At 33.6% G+C, this 26,314-nt stretch overlaps 3 protein-coding genes across 4 annotated transcripts; 1 reads left to right on the forward strand and 2 right to left on the reverse strand.

Annotated features, from left to right (window-relative positions):
• The first annotated feature begins 1,687 nt into the window (after positions 1 to 1,687).
• On the forward strand, positions 1,688 to 14,225 carry LOC108196169 (phospholipase D gamma 1). 2 transcript variants are annotated; one of them, XM_017363324.2, is made up of 11 exons: positions 1,688 to 1,802; positions 2,041 to 3,817; positions 5,919 to 6,035; positions 9,551 to 9,745; positions 9,928 to 10,176; positions 10,266 to 10,334; positions 10,430 to 10,577; positions 11,913 to 12,061; positions 12,262 to 12,435; positions 13,126 to 13,323; positions 13,710 to 14,225. In XM_017363324.2, the coding sequence occupies exons 2-11, from the start codon at positions 2,099 to 2,101 to the stop codon at positions 14,001 to 14,003; spliced, it is 3,312 nt and encodes a 1,103-aa protein (XP_017218813.1). In that variant the 5' UTR covers positions 1,688 to 1,802; positions 2,041 to 2,098; the 3' UTR covers positions 14,004 to 14,225. The 2 variants fall into 2 exon arrangements, with proteins under 2 accessions (XP_017218813.1, XP_017218812.1); XM_017363323.2 differs by having other exon boundaries at positions 1,699 to 3,817.
• Positions 6,666 to 7,854, reverse strand: LOC135147775 (uncharacterized). Its single transcript, XM_064081310.1, has 2 exons — positions 7,201 to 7,854; positions 6,666 to 7,122 (listed from the first exon to the last, which is right to left on the reverse strand). The coding sequence occupies exons 1-2, from the start codon at positions 7,852 to 7,854 to the stop codon at positions 6,838 to 6,840; spliced, it is 939 nt and encodes a 312-aa protein (XP_063937380.1). The 3' UTR covers positions 6,666 to 6,837.
• An 897-nt stretch (positions 14,226 to 15,122) lies between the features above and the next one.
• Positions 15,123 to 24,467, reverse strand: LOC108196226 (DEAD-box ATP-dependent RNA helicase 8). The gene is made up of 9 exons (XM_017363417.2): positions 24,027 to 24,467; positions 23,301 to 23,361; positions 19,433 to 19,667; positions 18,185 to 18,423; positions 17,756 to 18,007; positions 17,484 to 17,664; positions 15,919 to 16,007; positions 15,748 to 15,821; positions 15,123 to 15,651 (listed from the first exon to the last, which is right to left on the reverse strand). Exons 1-9 carry the CDS (start codon positions 24,272 to 24,274, stop codon positions 15,573 to 15,575), a joined length of 1,458 nt encoding a protein of 485 aa, XP_017218906.1. The 5' UTR covers positions 24,275 to 24,467; the 3' UTR covers positions 15,123 to 15,572.
• Between the last annotated feature and the right edge of the window lie 1,847 nt (positions 24,468 to 26,314).

Genomic DNA, 26,314 nt, shown 5'->3' on the forward strand with positions numbered 1-26,314 from the left:
ATTTGATCTTTAACAATTGAACATGGTATGCTACGTTACTCACTCTTAAGAAAATACAAGCATTAATATATATTTAAAAATATGAGTTTGCACAAAGCTAAAATGTAATCACACGACTAATTAAACTAGATATTTCATGTTTTTATTAGATTCATGAGGCCTATCTCATATCTACTCTCTTTTTGCTATTTGAAATTCCAGAAAATCATTTTGAGATCTGGTTTATAACAATTCCATGAAAAATCATTAAAAGTCTTAATCAACAAGCTCAAAAAATTAGCGATAAAAATTTAAAATTTTTATAACAAGACAATATTATAACAAATTGTATCAAAGTAATAATCATCTAATAATTTAAATTAACAATAAAAAACTAAGACATTGAAATACTATATAATTGATATAAAAATTAGAAGGGTTAGCCACATCAGAATTTTTCTGGTTTTTCTGGATACAATTATAAGGTTAATAGTTCAATTGATACTTTTATAATAAAATAAGGTACAAGTCTTTTTACCTACAATATATGCTTCAATTTCTATTTATACAAAGTGTGTGCAGCATATGCTAAAATAAAATGTGTTAGTGATTTGCCCCATCATGTATCACTTAACTATTACACAAATGTACGTTCAAAAAAGAAGAAATAAATGTAAAACAACGCCGACCACACGTATTCATCTAATCATGATTCAAGATATCATAATTCATATATTAAGAACAAGTTTTCATAAAAATCATGGTTATATTAGATAAAATAATTTAATAATTTTTAACAATAAATTACAGATACTTTTAATGAGGTATAATATATTTTAAATTTAAAAATTTCAATATTAATTTCAAATATAATTTTGAACATGTTGATAATATGGTAGTGGCTTGTTTATCCTAACGAATTTAAATATAGAAAAATTAGGTCATAAGTAATTTTTGATCCATATTTTTTTAAAAAATATATAGTACTTATTACTATTAATACTATTAGGTTGCAAACATTACTTTTCATATTTACATATTTTTTCAAAAAATAAAACGTAATAATTATACTCGAAATAATATGATGACAATTGACACATGGATATTATTTAAAACACAACCGAAACTAGAGTCCAGTGCCTCGCACGGGCTTTTATGCTAATTTATATTTATTAAAGTATAACAAATCAAATCTCGTAATGAGATTATGATAAACTTCTTCCACTTGGTGGATATATGTATTCAGTGAAACGTTAATATTTAAAATTAAGAATTATTATCACAGTGAAATATTATACCCCACCCTCTCTCTACTCTACTCTTTTTTAAATTTCTGCATTCAAAAAAGTGTACCGTCTTGTTGTTTAAAATAGTAGTGATTATATTTTGTGGCTGAACAAGAATAAGTTCGAACTTCTAAACTTATATAAATTCAAAAAAAACAAGATAAAAAAAAATATTCCAACACTATCTTATTAATCGATTAAATCGTCATATTTCAGTGATCACCTATTTTTGTCTAAATTCGGCCATTACCTACTTCTTTTTTTTTTTTTTAACCGGCCATTACCTACTTAATATTTATAAATAAAACATTTATTTCCTCCCATTTTCTCTTATCTTTTCCTTTTATCAAAAAAATAAATAAATTTGTTATATATAAAAAAAAGAATTCCTCGCATATTACTTAGATTTCCGAAAATATATAAATATTATATAGAATAACAAATATTTCACAGATGCAAAATTAGATGATTCCGGCATCGGTAAGCAACTTCACCGGACATCATCACTCTTTCTCCGAGGACAACTACAACAAGAAGGTAGCTCGTTTTTTCTTGAGTTAGGTTTCTTCCATTGGCAGCTCATTAAAATATAGTCAATATCTTTGAATCGTTCAATCACACAATTATTCTAGTCTTCTGTGAATCTGTCAAACACTTAACAAATCAATATTTATTTATTACACGATCTATCTCTCGACTCTTAGCTGTTCCAAATCTCAGTTTGTGTGTCTTGTTGTACAACCCCTTTGATTGACATCGTTGTATTTTTGTGTAGATTGTGATATTATTGTCTGTTGTATGAAACTAGTGTTCTTGATGTTCTTGATTTGAACATGGATAATAATAATAAGTATAATCCTCCTCCATACCCATATGGTTATGGCTACCATGTTCCACCAAATCAACCTTACCCACCTCCTCCGTCGCAAAATCAGCCATACCCACCTCCTCAAATTTACCCTTACTCGCCGCCTCAAAATCAGCCTTACCGGCCATCCTACCAGCCATACCCACCCCCACCGCAAAATCAGCCTTACCCGCCTCCACCACAAAATCAAAATTACGCGCCAGTTCCACCGCAGTACCACCAGTATCCGGGAGCTCCTTATGATCAGAATTACCATTACTCACACTTGTACCCTTCACAACCAGCTCCTTCTGTGAATCCCCCTAATTCAGAGTATAATTACCATCAGTCCCCACATTCGACCCCGCCGCTATCGCATTCTAGCTCGGGATCCTTTCACTACCAGCTTCAGCATTCGGCTTCTAACTCAAGTTTTCAACACCAGAGTTCGCTGCATTATGGTTCGGATCATGAATATTATCAACAACATTCAGGGCCTTTGCTACCTCCTTCCGAAAGTCATTCTCATGTGCTCCCACAAAATAACGAATCAGTTGGTAGTGGATCGACAACACCGCATCCTGGTTATAGTAATAATTCTTCGACTTATACTTCAATGTATCCGCCTATAGAGGATAGCTTGAGTCACATGCATTTGTCTAGCAATCAACCTTCTGCTCCTCCATCTATGCTAGCACCCTCTGCCCCTACGGATTATAATGGCTCAGCAAGCAGTTTGGGTCAACATTACACGGGAGCTCTTGTGTCTCAACCACTACACCCATACTTAGAGCATTCAATTTCATATCCATCACAGAGTCCAAATATGCAGGTTGTACCTTTTTCTCCTGGTAAAGGTTCTTTGAAGGTGTTGCTTCTTCATGGAAATCTTGATATTTGGATTTACGAGGCAAAAAATCTTCCAAATATGGACATGTTTCATAAAACAGTAGGAGATCTGTTTGGCAAGTTACCAGGGAAAGTCAGTACAATTACGAGCGATCCATATGTCTCAATATCTGTTACAACTGCTGTAATTGGAAGAACTTATGTGATGTCTAATAGTGAAAATCCTGTATGGACGCAACACTTTTATGTTCCTGTGGCACATCATGCTGCAGAAGTGCACTTTGTTATAAAGGATAGTGATGTACTTGGGTCCCAGCTGATAGGTATTGTATCTGTTCCTGTAGAAAAGATTTACTCTGGAGCTAAAGTTCAAGGTCACTTTCCAGTCATCAATACAAATGGTAAGATATGCAAGCCTGGAGCTCAATTAAGCTTATCTATTCAGTATACTCCAATGGAAAGGCTAGGCATATATCATTACGGGGTAGGAGCTGGCCCTGATTACCAAGGTGTCCCCAGCACGTACTTCCCACTTAGGAGAGGTGGAATAGTAACTCTATATCAAGATGCTCATGTTGTTGATGACAGCCTTCCGAAGTTGAAACTTGAGAATGGCATCCCATATGCCCATGGAAAGTGTTGGCATGATATATTTGATGCAATTCGTCAGGCTCAACGTTTGGTTTATATTACTGGGTGGTCTGTGTGGCACAAAGTTCAACTGGTTCGGGATCCTTCTGTCACTGGGGATAGCACACTAGGAGAACTTCTCAAGGCCAAATCACAAGAAGGGGTCCGGGTACTGCTACTCATATGGGATGATCCAACCTCAAGGAACATTTTGGGCTACAAGACAGTAAGCTCTCGCACCTATTTGTTGTTATTAAGGATAAAGATAATAAAAGATGCATCACAGTAAAATATTGTACATGGTGCTCATGATATGCATTCTCGGTAACTAATTCTGCATGTTGTATTGTTGCTCTATATCCAAAGACTTAAAACATATCTATGTTGTTGCAAAATGTATTAGTAATGTTTAATTGTTTACTGTACTTATTGGATGCCTGTACTGCAAAATTGTACGGCAGATCATTGTTTGAGGGAGATTAATTCTTTTGGAGCATTAGTTTGCAATCTATGCTATTTCTTATCTTTTTGGATATAATTACAGGATTGAAACCAAACAGTAGGAAGTGGGAGGTGTCCATGAGGGTGTTATGTTTCAACTGCTGTTCAGTTCTTGAAGTGATTATTCATTTTCTAGATTACTGGCAACAAACAAGGGGTTTTAGATATGCAAAGTTGGAAGCCCTTTTTTTTTGAAAGTGTAGTACATTGTAATTAATTTCAGCAACCCGTGTAGCAATGTTCTTAGATTGGGATTACCCAAAACCTCTTCTTCCCCCCAAGGGGAGAGCCGGAATGTACCGTATACTCTCTAATCCCTTTTGAAGCTCTTATAGAAGTATACAACCTGTTAGTTCCAGATTACTAGCTTAAGAATTGGTCATCTGACTAGATATAGGTTCGGAGCATGGTTGAATTGTAGTGACTCTAGTTATTGGAGTGGGCAATACCAACGTAGGATTCACTAAATTTAGCTGAGGCAGATGCTTTGCCTAATTATTCTCTTTAATGGACTCAGGACGCCGGTCCCTAGACCATATAATGTAGTTTACCGTTCTTATCACATATTTGATGCCAGGAGAAAAAGTATCAACTTAGTCCCTAGTCCTTACCCATTGCATATATGATGAAGGCCTAAAATTGATGTTAATCCTAGCAGACTTCTCCATGTACAAGATTTATAAGGCTAGTTTAACGAATAAATCTTTCTCTCTCAATACAGCTGAAATCATCTCTGATTTTAAGCCACATTCCGAACTGCGCCTTTTATTCTCCATCCTCCTTAATACTTTTAAACGACTTTATCTATACAGACTATTGCTTCAATTTTCATCAGATTTCAATTTTGCCACAAGTGGAAGGAAAAAACTTTAATTTGAAAGCCTAAGTTAGCAGCTGAGATTTTAGATTGCTAACCATTTCGGGGTCTGTTTTTAGCTATGAACCTACTATTAAGCTTTCAGGAACACATATTTGAAGATTTTTTATCGGAAACCTACTTCTGGACTTAACAAGGATCTGGAAACCTCATCTTGTATAGAGGAAGGGGGAAATAGTACAAAAGGTTGGGCTTATCATAACTGAGAACAGTATTTATATTATTTATTTATTTGTCAAAATTCTATTTTGAGGTAAGGAGACTACAGGTCTATTCCTCAAATTGAAAACACTTAAGCCTGCACAAACTCTTATGCTAGTACTACAATGAGTCCTGCAAGCTCCAGTATCAATAATCATCATTAAAAAATAAGTCATTATTTTGCCTCCTCAACTACTCATAGCACTGATGCCATATGTTCCTTGCTATCACAGTGCTCTTTGTGTATTATGTAGACATGTAGTGTCTGTTTAGTTATGTGTATTATTCTGAAGAGTTTTGCAGGCTATAATCATCAATTAACCTATTCCAATACCCACTAACAAAGGATGACAATTGACAGGGATTCGTCACTGCATCTAGAATCTTTGATATGCAGTTGTATGTTGAGCTAGATAAGACTGCTCACATAGAAGTTCTTCATGTTTGTAGCAAAACAAACTTTTAATGATTAACTGATATATTTTTATTCTTTTTGGTATATGTAAATTTTTGTAGTCATTAGTCATTACTGCATTCAAAATTTTAGTTACACTATCTTTTTATCGACTAAATATACTTTTACATTTTGTCATTGATATTATACACAATTATTATCAGGTAATATTGAAACAATATTATAAAGTATCTGCTTATTTGTTTCACTAGTATGTTTTTTTCAACTAATTTTGTTTCAAGAGTATCTTAGTTTGCCTCTTTGCTAGAAATAATAAGTATGAATTTTTTTTAGGATGGGATAATGGCAACCCATGATGAAGAAACTCGACGTTTCTTTAAGAACTCTTCTGTTCAAGTCTTACTCTGTCCTCGTGCTGCTGGAAAGCGTCATAGCTGGGCTAGAAAGCAGGTATGTTACATATATTCTGCGTAATGTGTACACTTAATCACCCTGATTGATTTGATTTACATAAATAGAAACACTTTCATGGTTATAACTAGAAATTAATGTGTACACTTAATCACCCTGATTGATTTGATTGATTTGCGTAATGTTTTTCCTAAGGTTATAATGACGGTCAAACGTTCAAGCTCATGGATTGGGTTTTGAATTATTTAATACACACTTGAAATTTAAGTTTACTCTTGTTGACTTTTCTCTCTAATATGTGATGCAGAAAATAATAAAATCAAAACAACTATAACTACTTTATTTATACATTCCACATAGGGATAATTAATTCAAACGTCCCTGAACTATAGGCTGTTTATTGTCTAGGTCCCTATCCTATTTTTTTCAATATTGCGATCCTTAAACTTTCAAACTTTTCTGATTCGCATCCTTCCGTTAAAAATCAACTAACAGACGTTAGTCAATGCTTATGTGGCAGATGCTTATGTGGCTAAAGCTGACGTGGCTAGTGCTTACGTGGCAATTTCTCATAAAATTTAATATCTCATAAAATTTGTTGTTTATTTGTATTGTGCTCGAATTGCAATTAAAAATTAGCATAATTATGAGCATAACAAAAATCAGACATTCAGCAATATCACATTTAAATTAACATCCAAAATATACTTCTGTTTTAAAGTGGAAGACAAATAACGATCACAATTCACAACTGAAATCAACACTTAGAAATAGTAATACTGAACATCCAAAAGCTAAGATAAACTACTTCAGTTGTGAACATCAAAATGAAACTGTTTCATTAAGGCTGGCTAGAACTTGGTTTGGCCTTTGCTGCGGATGACATATCAGAAACACTTCCAGTTGGTTGTGATGAGACTCTGATTGTTTCTCTTGTTGTTGAGAAATATGTGTGACCATCTTTTAACATAAAAACACCTACACCGGCTGGTGGAAGTGGAGGAGGTGGAGGTAGAACTTCAACATTTTTTGCTTTGGGTGGCCTTACCCTCTTCCTCTTAGGTTGTCCCCCTTCAATTGTTGGTTGCTCGTTCTTATTTTTTTGACTTGATGCCTTTTTCATCCTCTGCAATTTGAAGCAAAAAAAAAGTACAATGTAGTTAAAAAGATTTTTATGTCTTAACTTAAAAAAATTTATAAATACCTTTTCTGTAGCTTGTGCCTTTGCTGCTGTTGCTTGTGCCTTTGCTGCTGCTTGAGCCTTTTTTGCCTCAGCTTCTTGCCTCTGTCTTTCATCACATTCTTCCTTTGATGTCAAACAAGTGGACTTATTATGACCATACATCAAACACAAGCTGCACCTCATCCTGATGCCTTTTTTCCCCAACTTTACACCTGCACCAGGCTCCCCTTGTTCCTTTTTTCTGTGTTTTTTAGGCCTCCCAGGCATTCTCCTTGCTTTTGGGGGAAGAATATCTGGATACGGAGTATGTGGCCAATATAAACTTCCTCTCATTGGTTTAAGCATGTTTGCATATGCTTTCATGTAAACAACTTTGGAATAGCATTCATGTACCATTTCTTCTGGATTCAGATTCATTGCAAACAAAGATTGGCAACCATGACTACAAGGAATGCCTGATAAATCCCATCTTCTACATGAACATGTTTTTTTGGCTATATCAACAACCCACTGTCCACCATCAATATCTCTCACCTCACATGAATCAAGACATATTGTATCTATGCTCTGGCAGTAAACTAGTTCTACTTTACCTTCTTCATAGAGCCGTATGCGATTCTTGTAAGTAAACACTCCCCCATGATGAATTCGAATATTGACATAGTAAATCCCCATCCCTGCACATACACACACAATCAATAAGAGAAAAGTATATACTTGTATATATATGATCTTGTATGTCTGTACATACCTCATAAGATAGAAGGATCGCTGTCAATCGAACCCCAGCTTAGTGAATAAAGAAAATCCCCAATCGCTCTAGAACCCTAATTTTCGTGTGTTAGTACGCTGCTTAGCGAGTGTTAGGTGCGTGGATGTTTTATTTTTAGACTTAAATTGACTTAACTCAAATTGGTTTTAAAAGATGACAGCTCGGATTTTAATTTTTTTAATTTTATTTTTTGATCTGCCACATAAGCATTGACTAACGTCTGTTAGTTGATTTTTAACGGAAGGATGCGAATCAGAAAAGTTTGAAAGTTTAAGGATCGCAATATTGAAAAAAATAGGATAGGGACCTAGACAATAAACAGCCTATAGTTCAGGGACGTTTGAATTAATTATCCCTTCCACATATTAAAATGAGGAACATAAACAAACCTATATAGGCAACAACACATAAACCTACTTGACTAAACTTTAGGAACCCTGTCCTTATAAGTGGTGAACGACAGGCACTAAAGTCTAAAATAGAAGCAAGTCTCTTGCCGTGACTAACTAATAGATAATCCACAAACATAATATTTTATTTTTAACTGTTCAAACATCTTCGATTAGGCTCCAACCAATTCTTAACGCTCCTTGAGATTCGAAGTGTCCAAAATTTGATGAAGCACTTCTCTTCAGTTATGTGATGAACTTATTATCACTTTCTATTCTTTCTGTTCATGCACTTCTCCAATCACGTGACATTTATATTTTGTGGTTCAATAATTTTAACAAGCTTCAGCATACTACATGTTATATACTGTATTTATGGAAGAGTGACTTTTAAATTGGATGAAATAAATAATTTTTTATCTTCTATATGTTGAGCCACCCAATATAAATTTGTTCAAACCCATTATAAATTTGTTGAACCTTAGTGGTTCACATTTTAATTTAGCTTCTTTTTATCAGACCCACATGCTCAAATTTCAAGTATTTAAACGCTTTAGTTGATTAGGAAGTCAACAACATAAATAAATTGATTTTCTTGGTAGCTACCTTGTAAAGATGGAAAATTCAAACTTTTTACTGTTTAAGATTTCAGTACTTGGTTCTCGGGGCTCAAACTTTACATATTTATAGGCCTGTTGATAAGTATTACTAAATTATTATTTCAAAGGTGTATTAGATAGCTTATATGAAAATTGAAATACTATGCTTATATGCTGTGAAGTACTGACAGCTGAACACATACCCACAGTTCAAGATGCTGCTTCAGTCTATGATATTTTTACACCTTCTAAGCATGTTGCCAAAATCGAAAGATTAGATATGCAGATCCTAATATTTCACCAATTTAAATTTATAGAATGAGTAAAACTATATCTCACGGTGATGTGTGCTAGTTATTTCTTAATCTGAAAGATTAGCTATCAACTTCTGCAAAAAAAATTGCTGTGACTTCTCCACAATTCTTATTGATTTTTGTTATACCCATACCCTTTTTTATATGTGTTTTTCAGCATCCTGTGCTAAAAATTTCTCCTTTTAAAGTGTTACGTAATTTTCTTCGCAAATTGCAGTTCTATCATAAATGATTTTTGCTTCTCAAGTAAAGAAAATTCTGCAGATAACTTAAATTGTTTGGTTATTTTGAGCTCAGGAAGTGGGAACAATTTATACACACCATCAGAAAACTGTAATAGTCGATACCGATGCTGGAGGAAGTAAAAGAAAAATATTAGCTTTTCTGGGGGGGCTTGATCTATGCGACGGGAGATATGACACTCCACAGCACCCTATTTTTAGCACATTGCAGACAGTGCATAAGGATGACTATCATAACCCAACATTTGCGGTAAAATCATTGTTGTTATTTGTTGAAGACATCCTTTTCATACCATGTAGTAAACACTTTATCAGAAATTCACGTGTCAGTATTATTCATGATAAGATAACAATTCTGGTCATACAGATTGGCATTTGATATTTAAATCCTCTTATGATCTGTTATCAGAATGTGTCATTTTTCCTTAACAGGCAAATGTTGTTGGCACTCCAAGAGAGCCATGGCATGACCTACACTGCAAAATTGATGGACCAGCAGCATATGATGTTCTGACCAACTTCGAAGAGCGTTGGTTAAAGGCTGCAAAGCCCCGTGTCACTAAAAAGCTAAAGATATCATATGATGATTCTTTACTCCGAATAGAAAGAATGCCTGATATCTTGGGGATGTCTGATGCTCCATACCTTAGCGACAACGATCCTAATGGTTGGCATGTTCAGGTATTCTGTAACTAATTTGTTGTAAGAGCTTAGATCATTTAACCAAAATTAATTTGCACAAGTGTATCATATTATAAACTCTTTTGCAGATATTTCGTTCAATTGATTCAAATTCTGTGAAAGGATTTCCGAAGGACCCAAAAGAAGCCACATACAAGGTGGGCTAGAAATAAGTTAAATTTTTGATTGGATCTAAAAGCTTGCATTATGTTTTATTCCTTTGAAATTTTACTAATAATTTGTAGTGTAACAGAATTTGGTCTGTGGGAAGAATGTTCTTATTGATATGAGCATACACTCCGCATATGTAAAGGCCATCCGTGCTGCCCAACATTTCATTTATATTGAGAATCAATACTTTATTGGGTCCTCGTTTAACTGGACTTCATACAAGGATTTAGGTAAGCGTTTAATTTTCCTACAGTAATAACCGGCGGATATGTAAAATTTACAATTTGATGTTAAATTTTATTTGAAGTGAACAAAAGCTACTTCTGTCATACTTAGCCTTCCAAATGTTTCTCTACATCCTAGTGTAAATCATACATTATTAGTTATGGTCCTTAATGTGCAGGTAAATAGTTACTTGCATAAAAAACAACACTTGTTTTATTGTTTAAAAGTGTTATGGGCTAGAAAGCAGGGGTGCGGCCCTCAGGTGGTGCACTGCGCACCCGGTGCGGCGGGGTGCGGCCGCATACGCACGGAGTGCGCCACCTGGCGTGTCGCCGTATTTCTTTAGCGGGATTCGTGGGGGTGCGGAATAGGGGGTGCGGCAGGGAGGGAGGGAGGGAGTGAGAGGGAGATTGACGAGGGGGACGAGGGAGATGAATATCTATGTGTATATGTATGTTTATGTTTGTGTGTTTATATGTTATGTAAGTGTGTATGTGAATTTGAATTATTGAGTGCTAGACTTTACGTACGTATCTCAGTGTCTAGGAAGAAGCAAAAGTAATACTATTGTACATGCAGGGGAGTAGTCACATGGGCAGCCCGCTTTCCGAGTTTGACTAATACTATTATTATTAAAAGCTGAATGGTTGCCTCCAAAGAAGAGGTACTAGTAATAAACAACTACCGTAAATAAGCATAAGATAATCTTTTACAATAATGTTACCCGAGCTAGAATTTAAATAATATATTTTTAAATTAAAAATACTGTATTTTAAATGAAAGTTCTTATTAATTAACAAAATATTAAATATAATATACATATATAAATTAAAATATTATTTTATTTACCGTATCCCGCCGCACCCGTATCCCCATATATTCAATTCACGAATTTACGTATCCCCGCACCCGCACCCATGCTTCCTAGGTTATGGGGACATTTATACAATGTCTTTCCAGGGTGTTGCCTGCAACCATATATACCGATAATTACTATATGACCCTTTCCTTTCTCTTTTGATTTGGTTGGAGATGACTTTTTGTGGAGTTCAGTGCACTAAAATTTTTAGAATAATATTATAGGTGTTTTGAGGGGACATTTTTGGTGGTATAGGTTAGAATAGTGTTAGCATGTGAATTTGAGGAACTGGAAGCTTGTTACAAGGTCATCAAAGCTTGCGCACAAAGTTGTTTCATCAGACACTTGTGAATCTTTTCTTGTAAAATGTATTTGTTCATTTTGACTTTTAAAGGTAAAAACGTTTAATAATACTTGCGTTTCTTCACTTCATTATGGTTGATAACATTGCACTAACAAACTATATACTGTATATCTTCAGGTGCTAATAATTTGATTCCAATGGAGATCGCCCTTAAAATTGCCAATAAAATCAAAGCTCATGAAAGGTTCGCAGTATATATTGTTATCCCTATGTGGCCAGAAGGTAATCCAACAGGTGCTCCCACACAAGCAATATTGTACTGGCAGGTACTTTTTTTGCTTTGAATCATCTTTGTTTAAAAATAGGAAAAATTACAACTCATGATGGTTGATAATTTTGTAAGCTTGACTTGTTTAATTTGTACGAAGCCTTCTCGTTAACTTTTTTATTCATACTTCCACTATTAACTTTATATGTCATATGTGTCGTGATTTGCAAATTTTTTATGCGCTTTTCTATTCTACAGCACAAAACAATGCAAATGATGTATGAAACAATATACAAGGCTCTAGTGGAAGTTGGACTTGAAGATGCATTTTCACCAGAAGATTATTTAAACTTCTTTTGTTTAGGGAATCGGGAAGAATTTAGCGAAGAAGACTCTTCAACTGCTGTGAGTCCCGGTGCAGGAACGCCTCAGGTTTTTACTCTTAAGCATGTTCCTTCAAATTACTGTTCTTGTTCTTTCTATAGGGAACTTTTTCATTACTCTGCTACCTTAATGAAGTTGATGCCTATTCGAGTTTTTATCTACAACCTAAATGAAGTCATTCATCGTGCAGCCCATTTCGTAGCCCTTAGTATATTTATGTTTTTTTTAATCTATTTTAGAGAATTCAATCTTTACCTATAACTACTGGTGATAGTATAATACTCAACTCTAAATTTATTTGTCTGCATTGTGATTGGCTTGCTGGTGCAAGATATTTATCTATTCTTACACATACTATACTCAAGTAACATGAGTTCCTTTCAAAAGTGATTTTTTATAATTATAGTAAATAAATTGGAGATATTCATGAATATGATCGATAGTTCATATTTAGCAACAAATGAATGATGAATAGTTCAAAAAATATTAAGGGGTGATAACAATATTAAATGTCATATTTTCTTTTTGCCAAGTGGATTTGAACTTTTTTTTGTTACATTCAAGACATATCTTTATTTTCTGAAAATTTACTTATTTATTTAAATTACTATGCCAGTGTACATGAGCTATATCCTCAGCTGTAATTCGAGTCTTGTCATCATTTTATGATTTTAACTTGCATATGTCCTTGGTGTTTATCAACTGAACGCAAAATTCATTAATGTGGTACTGATTTAGGCACTTTGTCGGAAAAACCGAAGATTCATGATTTACGTTCATTCTAAAGGAATGATAGTAGATGATGAATACGTCATATTAGGGTCTGCAAATATCAATCAACGTTCCTTGGAGGGTACCAGAGACACAGAGATAGCTATGGGAGCATACCAACCTCATCATACATGGGCGAAAAGACTTTCAAGCCCCAACGGACAGGTAAACGCTCGAGCTGATGTGATCCATCATCTTCATGTATTGTAGTTAAATTTATAGTTTTATTTGTCAGGAGTTAATTTATAGTTTGCGTAATTTATTTATTATTTAAGAAAGTCAAGTTGAGATATAAGGTTCCCCAAGCTTAGAGTTTGATTTTCACCTCTATGCTTAATATATATTAAATTAAATAAGAAATCAAATCTTCTCATTCCAAAAAATTGAAGGATGTCACCATTTAACAAATTATGCAAAAAAAGTAGATTGTGTATTCAACGTAAAGGCCAAACTTTTCTGATTATTTAATTGAGATGCATAAATTTTTGAAGCAGCATGAATTAACTTTTGATGTCAGCATCTAAATATTTTTGGATGTGTTTGATGTGTAGATATATGGATATAGAATGTCACTATGGGCAGAGCATCTTGGCACTGTGGAGGACTGTTTTACAAGACCGGAATCTCTAGAATGTGTGAAACGAGTGAAATTAATGGGGGAGTTGAATTGGAAGACATTTGCAGCTGATGAGGCTACAGATATGAGGGGGCATCTCCTAAAGTATCCTGTTGAAGTAGAAAGGAAGGGAAAGGTGAAACCCCTACCCGGATGTGAAACTTTCTTAGATGTAGGGGGGCGTATAGTTGGTACATTTATGGGCATTCAAGAAAATGTCACCATTTGATTTTGAAATTCACAGATATACAACCGCCCTTTTGTAGCATTTTTTGTTTAGAAATTTGCAAGACTTGTTATCTTTTAGAGCAAATGCTTGTATAGTTTCTTCAGTCCTGTGGCAATCAAGTATAGATATTACAGCATACATAACATTTATATCATTTTTTTGGATTATCAAGGTAGATATTATATAAATTTTATAAGAAATGAATGCAATCATTTTAGTGGTGCCAATTGCCAATATTTTATGGCTTCTATGAGGATTACATTGGCCGAATAATTACTGTTTTCTACAAACTAGAAAAAGGAAATATGTTCGTTTTATATATTTTTCAAATTGGATATTGTATGCTCAGATACAGACTAAAAACCACTTTTTAGGTAGGTGATGAATTTCTATTAGCTGTAGTCTAATTAATAATGCTGTCCCTCTGCATGCACAAAATTCTCCACTAATACAATCATTTCACATAAATAAAAAGCAATAAATAAAAAGCAATTGTTAGTGTATGCCAAAAAAATCCTACCGAGATGGCATTACTCGAAAAGAGCCAGAGGACCAAGGAAAATAGAATACGGATTTAATTAATGATCCATTTAAAAGTTTACATTTTATTGCGGCAAAAAGAAAATTACTTTTTTAATTTTTTACACATTATTCATCAAGTGATGTCGACTTAAAATTATTATTCTCTGTTTTGCTCTTGATTGTTATAGATCCAGTAGAAACGAAGTTGCGAAATAAGGACGGAGAAGAGTTGAAATATGGACTGAGAAGCTCGTCTTTCAGATGGATCCTAATTTGTACAAATATAAACCAACAAATTTCACTCCAGCTTTAGGTCACACGGCTTTATATCACCACAGCCTACCCACACCTTCCATACTGACAGAACAAACAAGCCAACCCGAGGGGCATCCCATTTCCTGTATACTAGATTATATAAAAAATAATGTCGGAAATTAAACAAATTTCAGATTAGTTAAAGATGCACAATCTGGCCAATCTTCATTCACTTTGGAATTTGAACCTCAGAGGTGGTGCACTGGTGCTGCTTCTTCCTGTAACATGTGCATATCTGATCAACACTAGTGCATGATACACATTCATAGTTATACAAACAAATGAGAAATGTCTGCTTTCATTTTCCCAATCCCAGTTTGTCCAGAGATTGTTGAAGTCTAAAAATCACAATTTATTTGGCAGATCGAAATCTGCAGTTGTTCCATGAAAAGCCTTAAGTACAGATGCCTAGAATTTCTCCAGCTTTCTACATATCTGGAGTTATCTATTGATTTCAAAGGCGCTGGCATCAACACAAGGCAAATAAAGGCCAGATGGTGATAATAACACAACCCTAGACTGTGAAAAACAGAATCGAAAGAGAAAGACTACAAGACCCAACCATGACAAACATGGTTGCAATTGTGGATCTTTTACTTAGACCTTTGTGTGCAAAATAAAAAGGTTAAGCTCACAATTAAAACATGAAAGGAGTTTAATACATCTGCTGAACTGTGCCATCACACACCAAATTCCCAGTCTTGCAAAAGAAGCATGGTGGTCTACGGCAGATCACTGGCAGTATATTGCCTGATCTATATGTGGGGGAATTTGCTTTATCTCTGTCCCAAGTTCTTGTTCAATTCTATACCTGTAAAAAAACCAAGGATGAGTAATTCAACAGATGCGTAAGTCTTACATGTTATTTTAATACTAGCAAAAGATAAAAATATCTCAAATTACATACAAGTTAAAGCGGTCTTCGTAAGTGATCAGATTCACTGCCAAACCAAGGTGTCCAAATCTCCCAGATCGACCAACCTGAATTGAGTATTGAAATTAAATTACAAACTGAATACTTAAATTAAATTACAAATAAGATTACATTCGGACATGGCAAAGCTGTTTCCAGACATACCCTGTGGAGATAAGTTTCAGCGCTTTTCGGGAAATCAAAATTTATGACAACATTGACAGCTTGAATATCTATCCCTCTTGTAAAAAGATCTGAATATTCAAATTTATATCAGAGTTTGAATAAACTAGTAGCACGAAGAGAAACTTAGTCAGTCAAATAGACATAATCCCTACAATAACCAGCAACATCTTACAATATAATATATGATTGAAATCTCCTGCCAGCAATCAGGATATTTTAACAGTACTTTTGACAAATTTGTATGCAATATGTATCAGCCTATTTGAGTACAAACTACAAACATGGAGTCATATCTAGTAAAAAGTGGGTCATAATCGTGTTTAGTTGCTAAACCACATTTCGGTTCACAATTTTGCATGACATGAAGTACTTGCAATCAACCAACTGATAATAAAAAAGCATTTCACTTTCTGCCACCCACAATATATTCATCAAACATTCATCCAATGCGACGTGCTGAGGTTACATGACAGAGCAATAATCCTACAATCCTGCACCGACCCGATTTAAACAAAAACTTTTTTATTCTATGTTTTTGTATTATTTAGGGGAAAAACTTATTAGTTAGATCAACCCTACCTAGTTATAGTACAACAATTGCATAAACACTTTAGGAACTAAAAAAAAGTCAAAGCCGAGACCAATAACATAGATTGAAGGAGGATATCTGTTGATGAAGATCTTGCACCAGTGAGAAGCTGTGCAACGGAACTACCGGCTCAAGAAGAATAATAGGTACAAGATACCTACATTTGGTGTTCTAAAATTAGAAAACTATTCTTTTAATTACGTATGCGATCTTAACATTCTTAATATTTCCTAGACAGAATCATACTGCAGAATTTGTAGATCATGTGGTCCACCATTTACAAGGAAAAAAGATGGTCAATCACAATAGAAGAAAGCATTAACTTGTAACAGTGAAAAAAATTCTCGAGGCTGAAGGAGGGAGGAGATAACACAATGACAAGTCACAACACAGACCCTATACAGACCCTGCTAAAGATGCAAATGCAGTTGAAAAGATGGTTCAAAAGATATAAATCAGTACAGAAACGAAAAACTATAGAGTCATCTAGTGTTGGCATCTCCATAGCTTTTTCAACTTTCCTTTAGTCCTGAGAACATTAATCAATGTGCAATTTACTTACTACTGAAGTTTTTAATTCCTCCTTATGCCTTTCATCCTGAACCAGTATTGGCTGAAAAAGTAGTTGTGTGTAGGTACAGACATGAAAAGGCAAAAGCAAACTAGTGCTGAAAATCTGATTATTCTGTACCAAAGAATAAAAGAAGGCAACTTATAAACAAAATAAAAGAAAGATTGGATTTTATACAGGATATAGGCTAACACAACTACAGAAGTACAATATAATATGTATCCATATTATATGCACGCAAAAAAGTAAAAAGAAAAAAAATTAACCGGACAAGTGGGTGCTAAAAGAATCCATTTAAGTGATGCAGTACGACATGCACCACTAAGAAAAAAATAACATACCAGAATAATAGCTGTAACTATGATGCAAAAGAAAATAATATACCAGTGCAGACAAGATTCCTGCATGCACCATTGCGAAAATCATGAAATACTCTGTTCCGGTGGTCCTGAAGCATCTTTGCATGAATGTAGAAGCATGAATAACCTAGCTCTGTAATTTTCTTGGCCAGAAGCTCCACACGGTTCACAGAATTGCAGAATATGATCGACTGGTTGATTTGAAGCTGAAGTTGACAAATGGACAAAATTTACACAGAACGACATCAATAAACCTAGATAACAACAATAAGAAAAATGTTCAAGTTAAGGTCAAACCTTCGAAAAGAGAGTGTTGAGGCAGTGTATTTTCTGCCTTTCTTCAACAAAAGCATAAAATTGTGTTATTCCCTTCAGAGTAAGCTCATCCATAAGGTTGATAACATAGGGCTTCTGTAAATATCTATCTTTGAAATCCTTGACTGTCACCGGAAATGTAGCTGAAAACATCAAAATCTGACGATTTGTAGGCAAAAAGCTAATGAGGTGTTCTATGGAAGGTTGGAACTCCGGGGACAAGAGCTTATCGGCCTGATACATAGTTAAATGAACCATATGTAAATAAATTTTTTTACCAGTAAGCAGTATGAAAAAATAAACTAATAAATACCAGTTTTCCAGCTGATGCACAACACTCATTAAAGATTACTATATTCACCCTAAACCTACAAATTAAAATATTAAACAGACTACAAAATTATCTGATACCTCATCCATAACAAGCATTGCACAATTCTGCAAGTTGCAAATACCCTTCTTTGCAAGATCTAGTATTCTTCCAGGAGTACCAACTAGTAAATGGACTGGCTGATATAAACGCATGATATCATCTTTTAAGCTAGTTCCACCAGTTGTAACCATGACTTCAATATTTAAGTGTTTTCCAAGCTCTTTACAGACTTGTGAAGTCTGAAGAGCCAATTCTCGGGTAGGAACAAGTATAACAACTGCAGCAAAGACAACATAGGTAAAAATGCAATAACAATTCCAACAAACAAGCATAAATTTAATTCAAACAAGGTTATGACAATAATACTTGAATTGCCACCTAAACTGAATGAAAGATGTCAACGCTTAAATAATTGGTAATTTAGACTAGACAAGATTAGTCTCCTTGATTTGATATATCAAGTAGCTAGTTACACTTAATGCCATCAGATTTGTTAATAAATTGGTCCAACATCTGTACAGTGCCCCTCACAACAAATCAGTTCTCTGTGGAATACATTTATGTAGATTATGTTATATATGTAAGCATTTAAACCTATACACATTTATATAATGTGTAGCTACTTCAATTATTTCACAGGAAAGGTCACTTGTCACACTAACCAACTCCAGACACAAAAAATAAATAACTTTGATATACCACAACCCCCAACACCCCTCCCCCAAAAGACACACACAAACACACACAGAGTAAAAAACACTGATAATATACCCCAACGACACTCTGGTAATAACTCATTCGTGGCGACTTGGTAAGACTTGGGTAGCCTTGTCAGAGTTAAAAGTAGCAGAGAAACATGACTGCTCAAGCTTGCTTATTCTTCTGTTCCAATCTCATATAGAAGCCAGTTGTGGATTAATATGTCCTTACAGGTATTAATATTTGAGTGACATATACATATAATCTTGTGCCATGTTCATTTTCAGTTCTGCAGTTCAACTGGGTACTTAGCAGTTAGCAGTAAGCACAGACCCCCACAATTTATATTTTAAGGAAGTGCAGCAAAATCTATTCAAGCTATACTCTATTGTCCATACAAGTTCCCTATATAAATAAGCTTATAATAATTCACAAAGCAAAAACTATTATCGAGATTCACAAAGATTGAGGTTATATAAGAACAAATTCTCCGTATCTATGCCACTACAGATGTTTCACATCAAGACGTAGCACAACAGAAGTGTCAAGATGGAAACATGAGCTTCAGTATCTTATTATATAGGTACCTTGAATCACATTATTGTCTTGATCAATCTTTTCCAATGCAGGAATGCAAAAAGCAGCAGTTTTGCCAGTACCATTTTTAGCTCTAGCAAGAATATCACTGCCAGTCAAAGCAATGGGTATACTTTCCTCCTGAATTGGAGAGGGCTTTTCAAAACCCTTCTCATAGATCCCCATAAGCAGCTCGCGTTTCAGAAAATAGTCTTCAAATTCATTTCCTTTAGTTGCTGTTACATCCTGGTATGAAAAAGCATTAGCATAGTCTTAGGATCACAATGAATAGATTGTTAAGAGAACTAAACATATGGAGATGGTTCCACTGCAACTTCAAGCAAGTTCATAATGTTAAGTGTGAACCAATTGATATATTAGCAGTACTGTTCTAATTAACAATAAATATAAACTCATCAAAATCATATGAATAAGATACAAAATACTTGCCAGAGTATTAAAAAGATTGCTAGAAAAGTAGAAATGAAACCTATTTCTTGAAATTATTCATTATACATGACCTTGGTCATAAGAAAAAAGCATTTCAGATATTTTATCGAGGGAAGGAATTCTGATGTATAAATTCTGCCATCCACTTCTGGTGACTCCATCGATGTGACTACCGTACTATTGGAACAAAAGGATTCGAGTCCTCCACAACCTAGACTTTACCCTGCTCGATCTTCCTTTGGTGATTGACAATCTAGTCCTATTCACTAATAGTCTTCTACAAATGGCATGGCATTGAATGATGATATTTATATTACATTATAATGAATATCTAGCAACTAAATTCTCAGGATCCAAATCTCTAGTATATCCATAAACTGTGAGAAACATTTCTTTTAATTTACAGAGTATAAATTAATGGAAGACGACAAACTGATGCGGTAAAGTAAGTTATATGATCTCTAAGAATATGTAAATTATATATGTTATCAAGAAACTTTTTTTTATTACTTTTTTAGATTGGCAAGCCGGCAAGGTGACAGATTAATTTAAGTAAAGAATGTTATCTCCACAATGCTGTGTATGTTCGCCTTCTCTTTAGAGAAACTTTTGTCGTTTACTAAATCTATTAAGTTCACATTACAGATACCTCTACATTTTGTATATCCCCAATCTTTTCTTTTTTTGAGATTTTAATAACTTGTGGATGCTCTTAAATGTTCTGTATACTTAGATGATAGATATACAAATATAACATTGGAGAGCATCCATAAGTTACTAAATCTAGAATAAAATATATAAGATTGTGGATATACATATATAAGTTTATCCAGAATATGGACTTGATTGATTGGTCAACTATGAACTTAATAGATTGGTAAACGACAAAGGAGTTTCTTAAAAAATATACATGGTATCAGAAGATAACCTTCTTTACATCTATCAATTTGTCATCTTGCAAATCTAAAAAAGTAAAAAGAAAACATTTCTCATGTTATTACAGATAAGCTCGGAGATTATATAAGTTTAATTACCACATCAGTTTATCGTCTTGCATTAATTTATAATCTATAAAGTTAAAAAATGTTTCTGAATGACATTTAAGAATAAACTTGAGATCCAAAATCTGTGAACATAGTTGCTAGATACATAAGTTTCACAAAATACAAATATCCTCATTCAACATCATTTATGGAGGACTACTGTGGAACAGAACTAGACTGTCAATGAGCAAAGGAAGATTAAGCCATGTAAAGTGTAGGTTGTGGAAAACTTTGATCCTTTTGTTCCATTAGTACGGTAGTCACATCAATAGAGTACCATTAATGGATGGCAGAATCTATACTACAGAATTTCTTCCCTCGTTAACATTTCTGAAATGCTTTTATCTGGTGACCTAAGTCCGTGTAATGAATTATCTCAAGCAATAGATTTCATTCCCATCAATCTTTTAAATGGTATGACAAGTAATTCATATATAATTAATTGTTCAAATTAGTTTAATGATCTTATAGTTATTTAAAACAATATTGCTAATATATCGATTAGTTATTAGAACTTACAAGTTCAAAACTCCATAAAAAATTTACAAAGTATCGTTTGTACATCAAGTAAAAGTAAATTGTCATCAACTTATTAGTTAATTAAATTCTGAAAGTGCAAAATAAGTTCATCTTTCATAAATAACTTAAGTCAAATTTTGAAAAATGCAAAATACATACTTTTTACATTTACTTATAACAGTCTGTGCAATTTGATTTCATAAAAAAGTATGAATAGTTAAATACCCAGGGGAAGACCAACGTTGCTGCAAGAGGGTGCCTAAGTACCCACTCAGTCTTGCAGTCGGATTAATATAGTATAGTTTTTAAACTTGGAACCAACTAAATTTTGGTCAGGATACCACTAAAATTAATTAAGAAGCCCAATTTTAGACAAACCCCCCAAATTTTGAGGCCCAAAACACTAAAAGCACAGTAGGGAACAACTTTAAAATGTAAAATATTTTCTATGTGTATCAAATAAAGTATTGTTATTTTGTCTATTTCAGACATAATACATTTTATATTACTGACAAATTATATAAACAAATAGCAACTTGGAAGTCAAAAAATACTTTTCTCAGTAATAATAGTAGTAGTTTCAAGTGAAAAGTATATTCTTTTAAATAACCCAGACTGGGCCTCAAAAATCATAGAACCTTATATACTGAAGTAATTAGTGATCTATAAAGTTAAAAATATATAAAATAAAAAAAAGGTTTCACAATGACATATATTACGAAATAAAATCTGAACATAGTTGCTACATAGCTAAATTACATCATAATGTAATATAAGTTTTTTACCGTTTGGTTACATTGACATGGTAGGGTTCCATAGTAGATTGAGAAATATAAACTTTACAGCTTCTTGCCTTGTTTAATATTTAGGTATTTAAAAAGGAAGATACAAGACAACTTTCGTTAAAGAAATGACTTGGTCAGACTAGTCACCATTTTTATATACAAAACTGATAAAGCAAAATCTCTACCACATAAAGATATATCACCATAAAAATCAGTATAATATTTTCTCTACCTATTCTATCAACTTCTAGTTCGAAAATGAATATAGCTTATCTGGTCATAAAATAAAATTTTCTCCAAAAAAAATTTATATAAAAAAGGAACCAAGAAGAAAAGAACTTTGTAATGTAAGATGGAAAGCAAAGGTGTATATAGTCCAACTCCAACAGAACTGAACCTTAGCCTAGAAATTAGAAATATATCTTGACATCTCGTTTAACTACACAATTCAGTAATTCACTCATGCATATAATAATAAGCATGTCGTATTTTCGCAAAATAATAAAGGGTTATACTGAGACCGAGGATGTTCTGACTTGTTATCATAGGTAGTGATTGTGATTTAAGGTAAGTTATGTGACAAGAGTCTGGCACTTCCAAAAGAATGTACACGGATGTCATACTTCACAAAGGTCAAAAACTGAAGAAGATGCCATTCATAAAATGGTAAAAGATTTATAATGTGCACTCATGCTTGAATGTGGAACACCAATCTAAAGAGGGGCAACGCGTCGATAAAGTTAGACTTCAAGAAAACAGAACATAAAAGAAGGAAAACCTATTAAGTTACACTATTACAGTCAGTCATCTTGGTTACTGGATCCGAAATAAGATATTCAGAATATCAAACAGTGATAAAACAGTTCACGGATCCAAGTAATTTAGCATACAATGCATCTATTTTACCACACAGTGATAACATGATATTTTTTCAACTATGTACATATATATTTTAAGTATTGAGAGCCAGATTCTAAATAGAGTGAGAAATAATGTGTTAGAAAGGTAAACGAAAATATATCATCCCAGGAAATAAAGGATATAATTAATACATCCAACATCACCTCTCATCTTATCCTTACCTCTGTCCTGTACCGAGTGTCCTGCGGTGGAAGCTTTAATCGGGCCTTCCAATCGTTTGAGCTATATTTAAGAACCAACCAAAACAACAATAAAAACTGAATATATATCACTAAATAAACAAAAAATACAGCAGGAACTACACAATGTAAACCACCATCAGATATTTTCACTTCAATTTTGTTCAACTTGGACTCTGGTGACAATTTAAAATTATACTTTCTATACTCCGATTTACTTGTAAGAATACAGAGCTGAAAAATATAGTAAATTCAGACAGATAAGGGAAACACTTAAAAAGGCATCTTCTTACTTTCACCATTAATTAAAAAAACATAATAAACCACTGGAACGATACAAGACACTTGTCATTGTAAGCACTACAAATTTTACAGTAAAATTTTCACCTAAATGCATTATTTCCTAACTAAATGATACAACTATAAATGCATTAATTTAAGTTACACATCCAAAAAATGAAAATTTCCAATCAATAACCGCTCAAACAAAAAAAAACCTTCATGTAACTTCAAACAATATCACTAAAATGAAAGTCAATTTTATACAGCATCCATAAACAAACATCATCACATGGACACTAACTATCAAGTCAAAATTCCCACGCAATGCAGCATACATACAAATCAACCAAACCCAACGCATTCCTCACCAAAATTCTCCGAAAACAAAAACAGATTCAACACAACAAAAAACTCGAAAACCACTACCTCGTATCAGCCGCTTCCGACTGCACCGTCTTCTCGACCTCCTCGGCTCCCGAATCGCCTCCAATTTGGCCCCTCCTCAGCCATTGCTGCTGCGTGTTCTGCTGCGGCTGTTGCGCAAACTGCTGCTGATTCTGCATATAGTTCCTCTGTACATACTGCTGGTTAGGGTTGGGGTTCCGTGGCTGATAATTAGGGTTTCCGCCGCCGGCGCCGCCGATTCCCGGCGGGTATCTACCTCGCGAGTTCATTCCACACAGATCGGATCGCAAATTGAAGAATTGTTAGATTGAATTGACGTCTGAGATCGAGTGTAATTGAGATGTGTGTGTAATTGAAAGGAGTGAGCGTGTGTTTTTACAAGTGGGAAACCCTAGTTTTTTCAGAGAAGGGGGTTGGGGATGTTGTGATAGATACAGTAGTAACCGTAAGTACTGCGAAATGGTTAGGCTCTGTTTGGGTGGGTGGATTTATACCCCCTTTTCCTTGATTGTGCTTGTTTTTAAACTACCTACACTCGATTTTGTAAAATTAAAGGGTATTAAATGTGGATTTAATAATAGAGTAATTAATTAAGATTCAAAAAATCTTGAGATATTAAAGATTTTATTGTATTTCAAAATTTTACGGTGTGTAATTAAGATTTTATAGAATGTATTAAGATGTGATATTTTCAAATATCGGGATTTTTTGAATTTTACAAAAAAATTAGTTTGATAGAGTTTTTTCAATCTTTTATACTCTATTTTCAAATATTTGACGTTTGATTTTTGTGCACACATCTTTAGGTGCATTGACCACATAACTAAAATTAAAATTTTTTTGTGAATTAAAATATAAGATTAATATTTTTATTCAAAAAAAATTAAAAAATAATAATTTTAAGTATGCAGTCAAAACTCTTAGAATTGTCTGCCAAAAAGTCAAACGTCAAGTATTTGAAAACATAGGGAGTATAAGCTTTTATTTTCGAAATTTTTATATATGTTAAAATCTAACTAATATCTATTAGATTTTGAAAGATTCATGGAAAATTTAGTCATGGTTACTGAGATTTTATTTGAACACTCCAAGATTTTATTTATTACTTTTTGGCTTTTGATATACCTTTATGCACAAATGTTCCATATACATGTATTTTCATTTATTACTTGAACTAAAAATAATGAATAAACATTATAGTCAAGTGTGTTATTAGAGCATCTTCAGCTCTAATTGGTTCCCTGAATATATAATAAAATATGTATTTTTTTTAAAGATTACTGCATTTTATTGAATGAGAACTCCAACAACATTCCCTATTTACATTCTCTAGTATTATAATATTATATTCAACTTATAATAAGAGAGTGAAATGAGGGAAAGAGTGGGAAAAAGAAAAGAAGTGAATATTTTATTTTTCAAAATAGTATGAAGAATGTCTCCCCAATCCTTAAAAATGAGGAATGAAGGGGGCATCCTAACTTTTTAAAGAATTGCTAGAACTATGCTGGAGTTGTTTTTTATGTCATATTCCTTATGATAGTAATTTAGGACACCATATAGTTAAGTTGTTGGAAATGCTCTTAACAAAGTATGAACACAGAACTCAAGACACCATTGGATTGATAAAAAAATTACGGTTTTTCTATAGTGTGCCAATGGGCACACACTAGCACCAAAATTTATAAATTTGGATGGTTTCTATTGGTTTATCTTCTTTAATAATGGTGGACTCCCTGCAATTACAACAACCACACCAATCAAAACCCTCCAATTTTATAAATGTACAACAACCACACCAATCAAAACCCTCCAATTTTATAAATGTTAGTGCTTAGCATATGCCCATGAGCACACACTAGACAAACCCAAAAAAATATGAACACGGAACTCAAGACACCGTTGCATAATTCTTTGGATATAATTTTCATATGAAATAAAAGGTTTTTGCACTAAATTTGATTGTAGTAATCCATTTGTTGTGTCATCATAAGATGATGACGGACCAAATGGAGTAGCACATGTGTCTCTTTCATATTCGACAGTCATATTATGCAACATGATAGGAATGAGATTACTTTTTTCTTAATGCTGATGAATTCGTTCCAAAATATTTCATCCTTTTGATCAACACCAATCAGTGGATCAATCAAGATATTAACCAAGCACTAATCAAAAGCTTATCTCGTTCTCATTCCACCAAACCCTATTTTCTTGTATATCTTCAACTTCAATGTTATTTTCATTTCAATATATGACATCTCTACCATCAAAATGAGAAAATTGTGAAAGTGGTATTGGAAAATTAT

This window comes from Daucus carota, chromosome 7 (assembly GCF_001625215.2).
Source record: "Daucus carota subsp. sativus chromosome 7, DH1 v3.0, whole genome shotgun sequence".
Classification (NCBI taxonomy): Eukaryota; Viridiplantae; Streptophyta; class Magnoliopsida; order Apiales; family Apiaceae; genus Daucus; species Daucus carota.

Bases quoted from the DNA above. Each gene is read 5' to 3' on its own strand.
- LOC108196169 (XM_017363324.2), top strand. From the start codon at position 2,099: ATGGATAATAATAATAAGTATAATCCTCCTCCATACCCATATGGTTAT. The intron at 6,036-9,550 runs GTATGTTACATA...TTTTGAGCTCAG, and splicing joins ATAGCTGGGCTAGAAAGCAG to GAAGTGGGAACAATTTATAC. The intron at 10,335-10,429 runs GTGGGCTAGAAA...GTAGTGTAACAG, and splicing joins CAAAAGAAGCCACATACAAG to AATTTGGTCTGTGGGAAGAA.
- LOC135147775 (XM_064081310.1), bottom strand. From the start codon at position 7,854: ATGGGGATTTACTATGTCAATATTCGAATTCATCATGGGGGAGTGTTT. The intron at 7,123-7,200 runs GTATTTATAAAT...TTCAAATTGCAG, and splicing joins AGGCACAAGCTACAGAAAAG to AGGATGAAAAAGGCATCAAG.
- LOC108196226 (XM_017363417.2), bottom strand. From the start codon at position 24,274: ATGAACTCGCGAGGTAGATACCCGCCGGGAATCGGCGGCGCCGGCGGC. The intron at 23,362-24,026 runs GTAGTGGTTTTC...TCTTAAATATAG, and splicing joins TCGGAAGCGGCTGATACGAG to CTCAAACGATTGGAAGGCCC. The intron at 16,008-17,483 runs GTATATTATTTT...TTGAATATTCAG, and splicing joins CAGGAATCTTGTCTGCACTG to ATCTTTTTACAAGAGGGATA.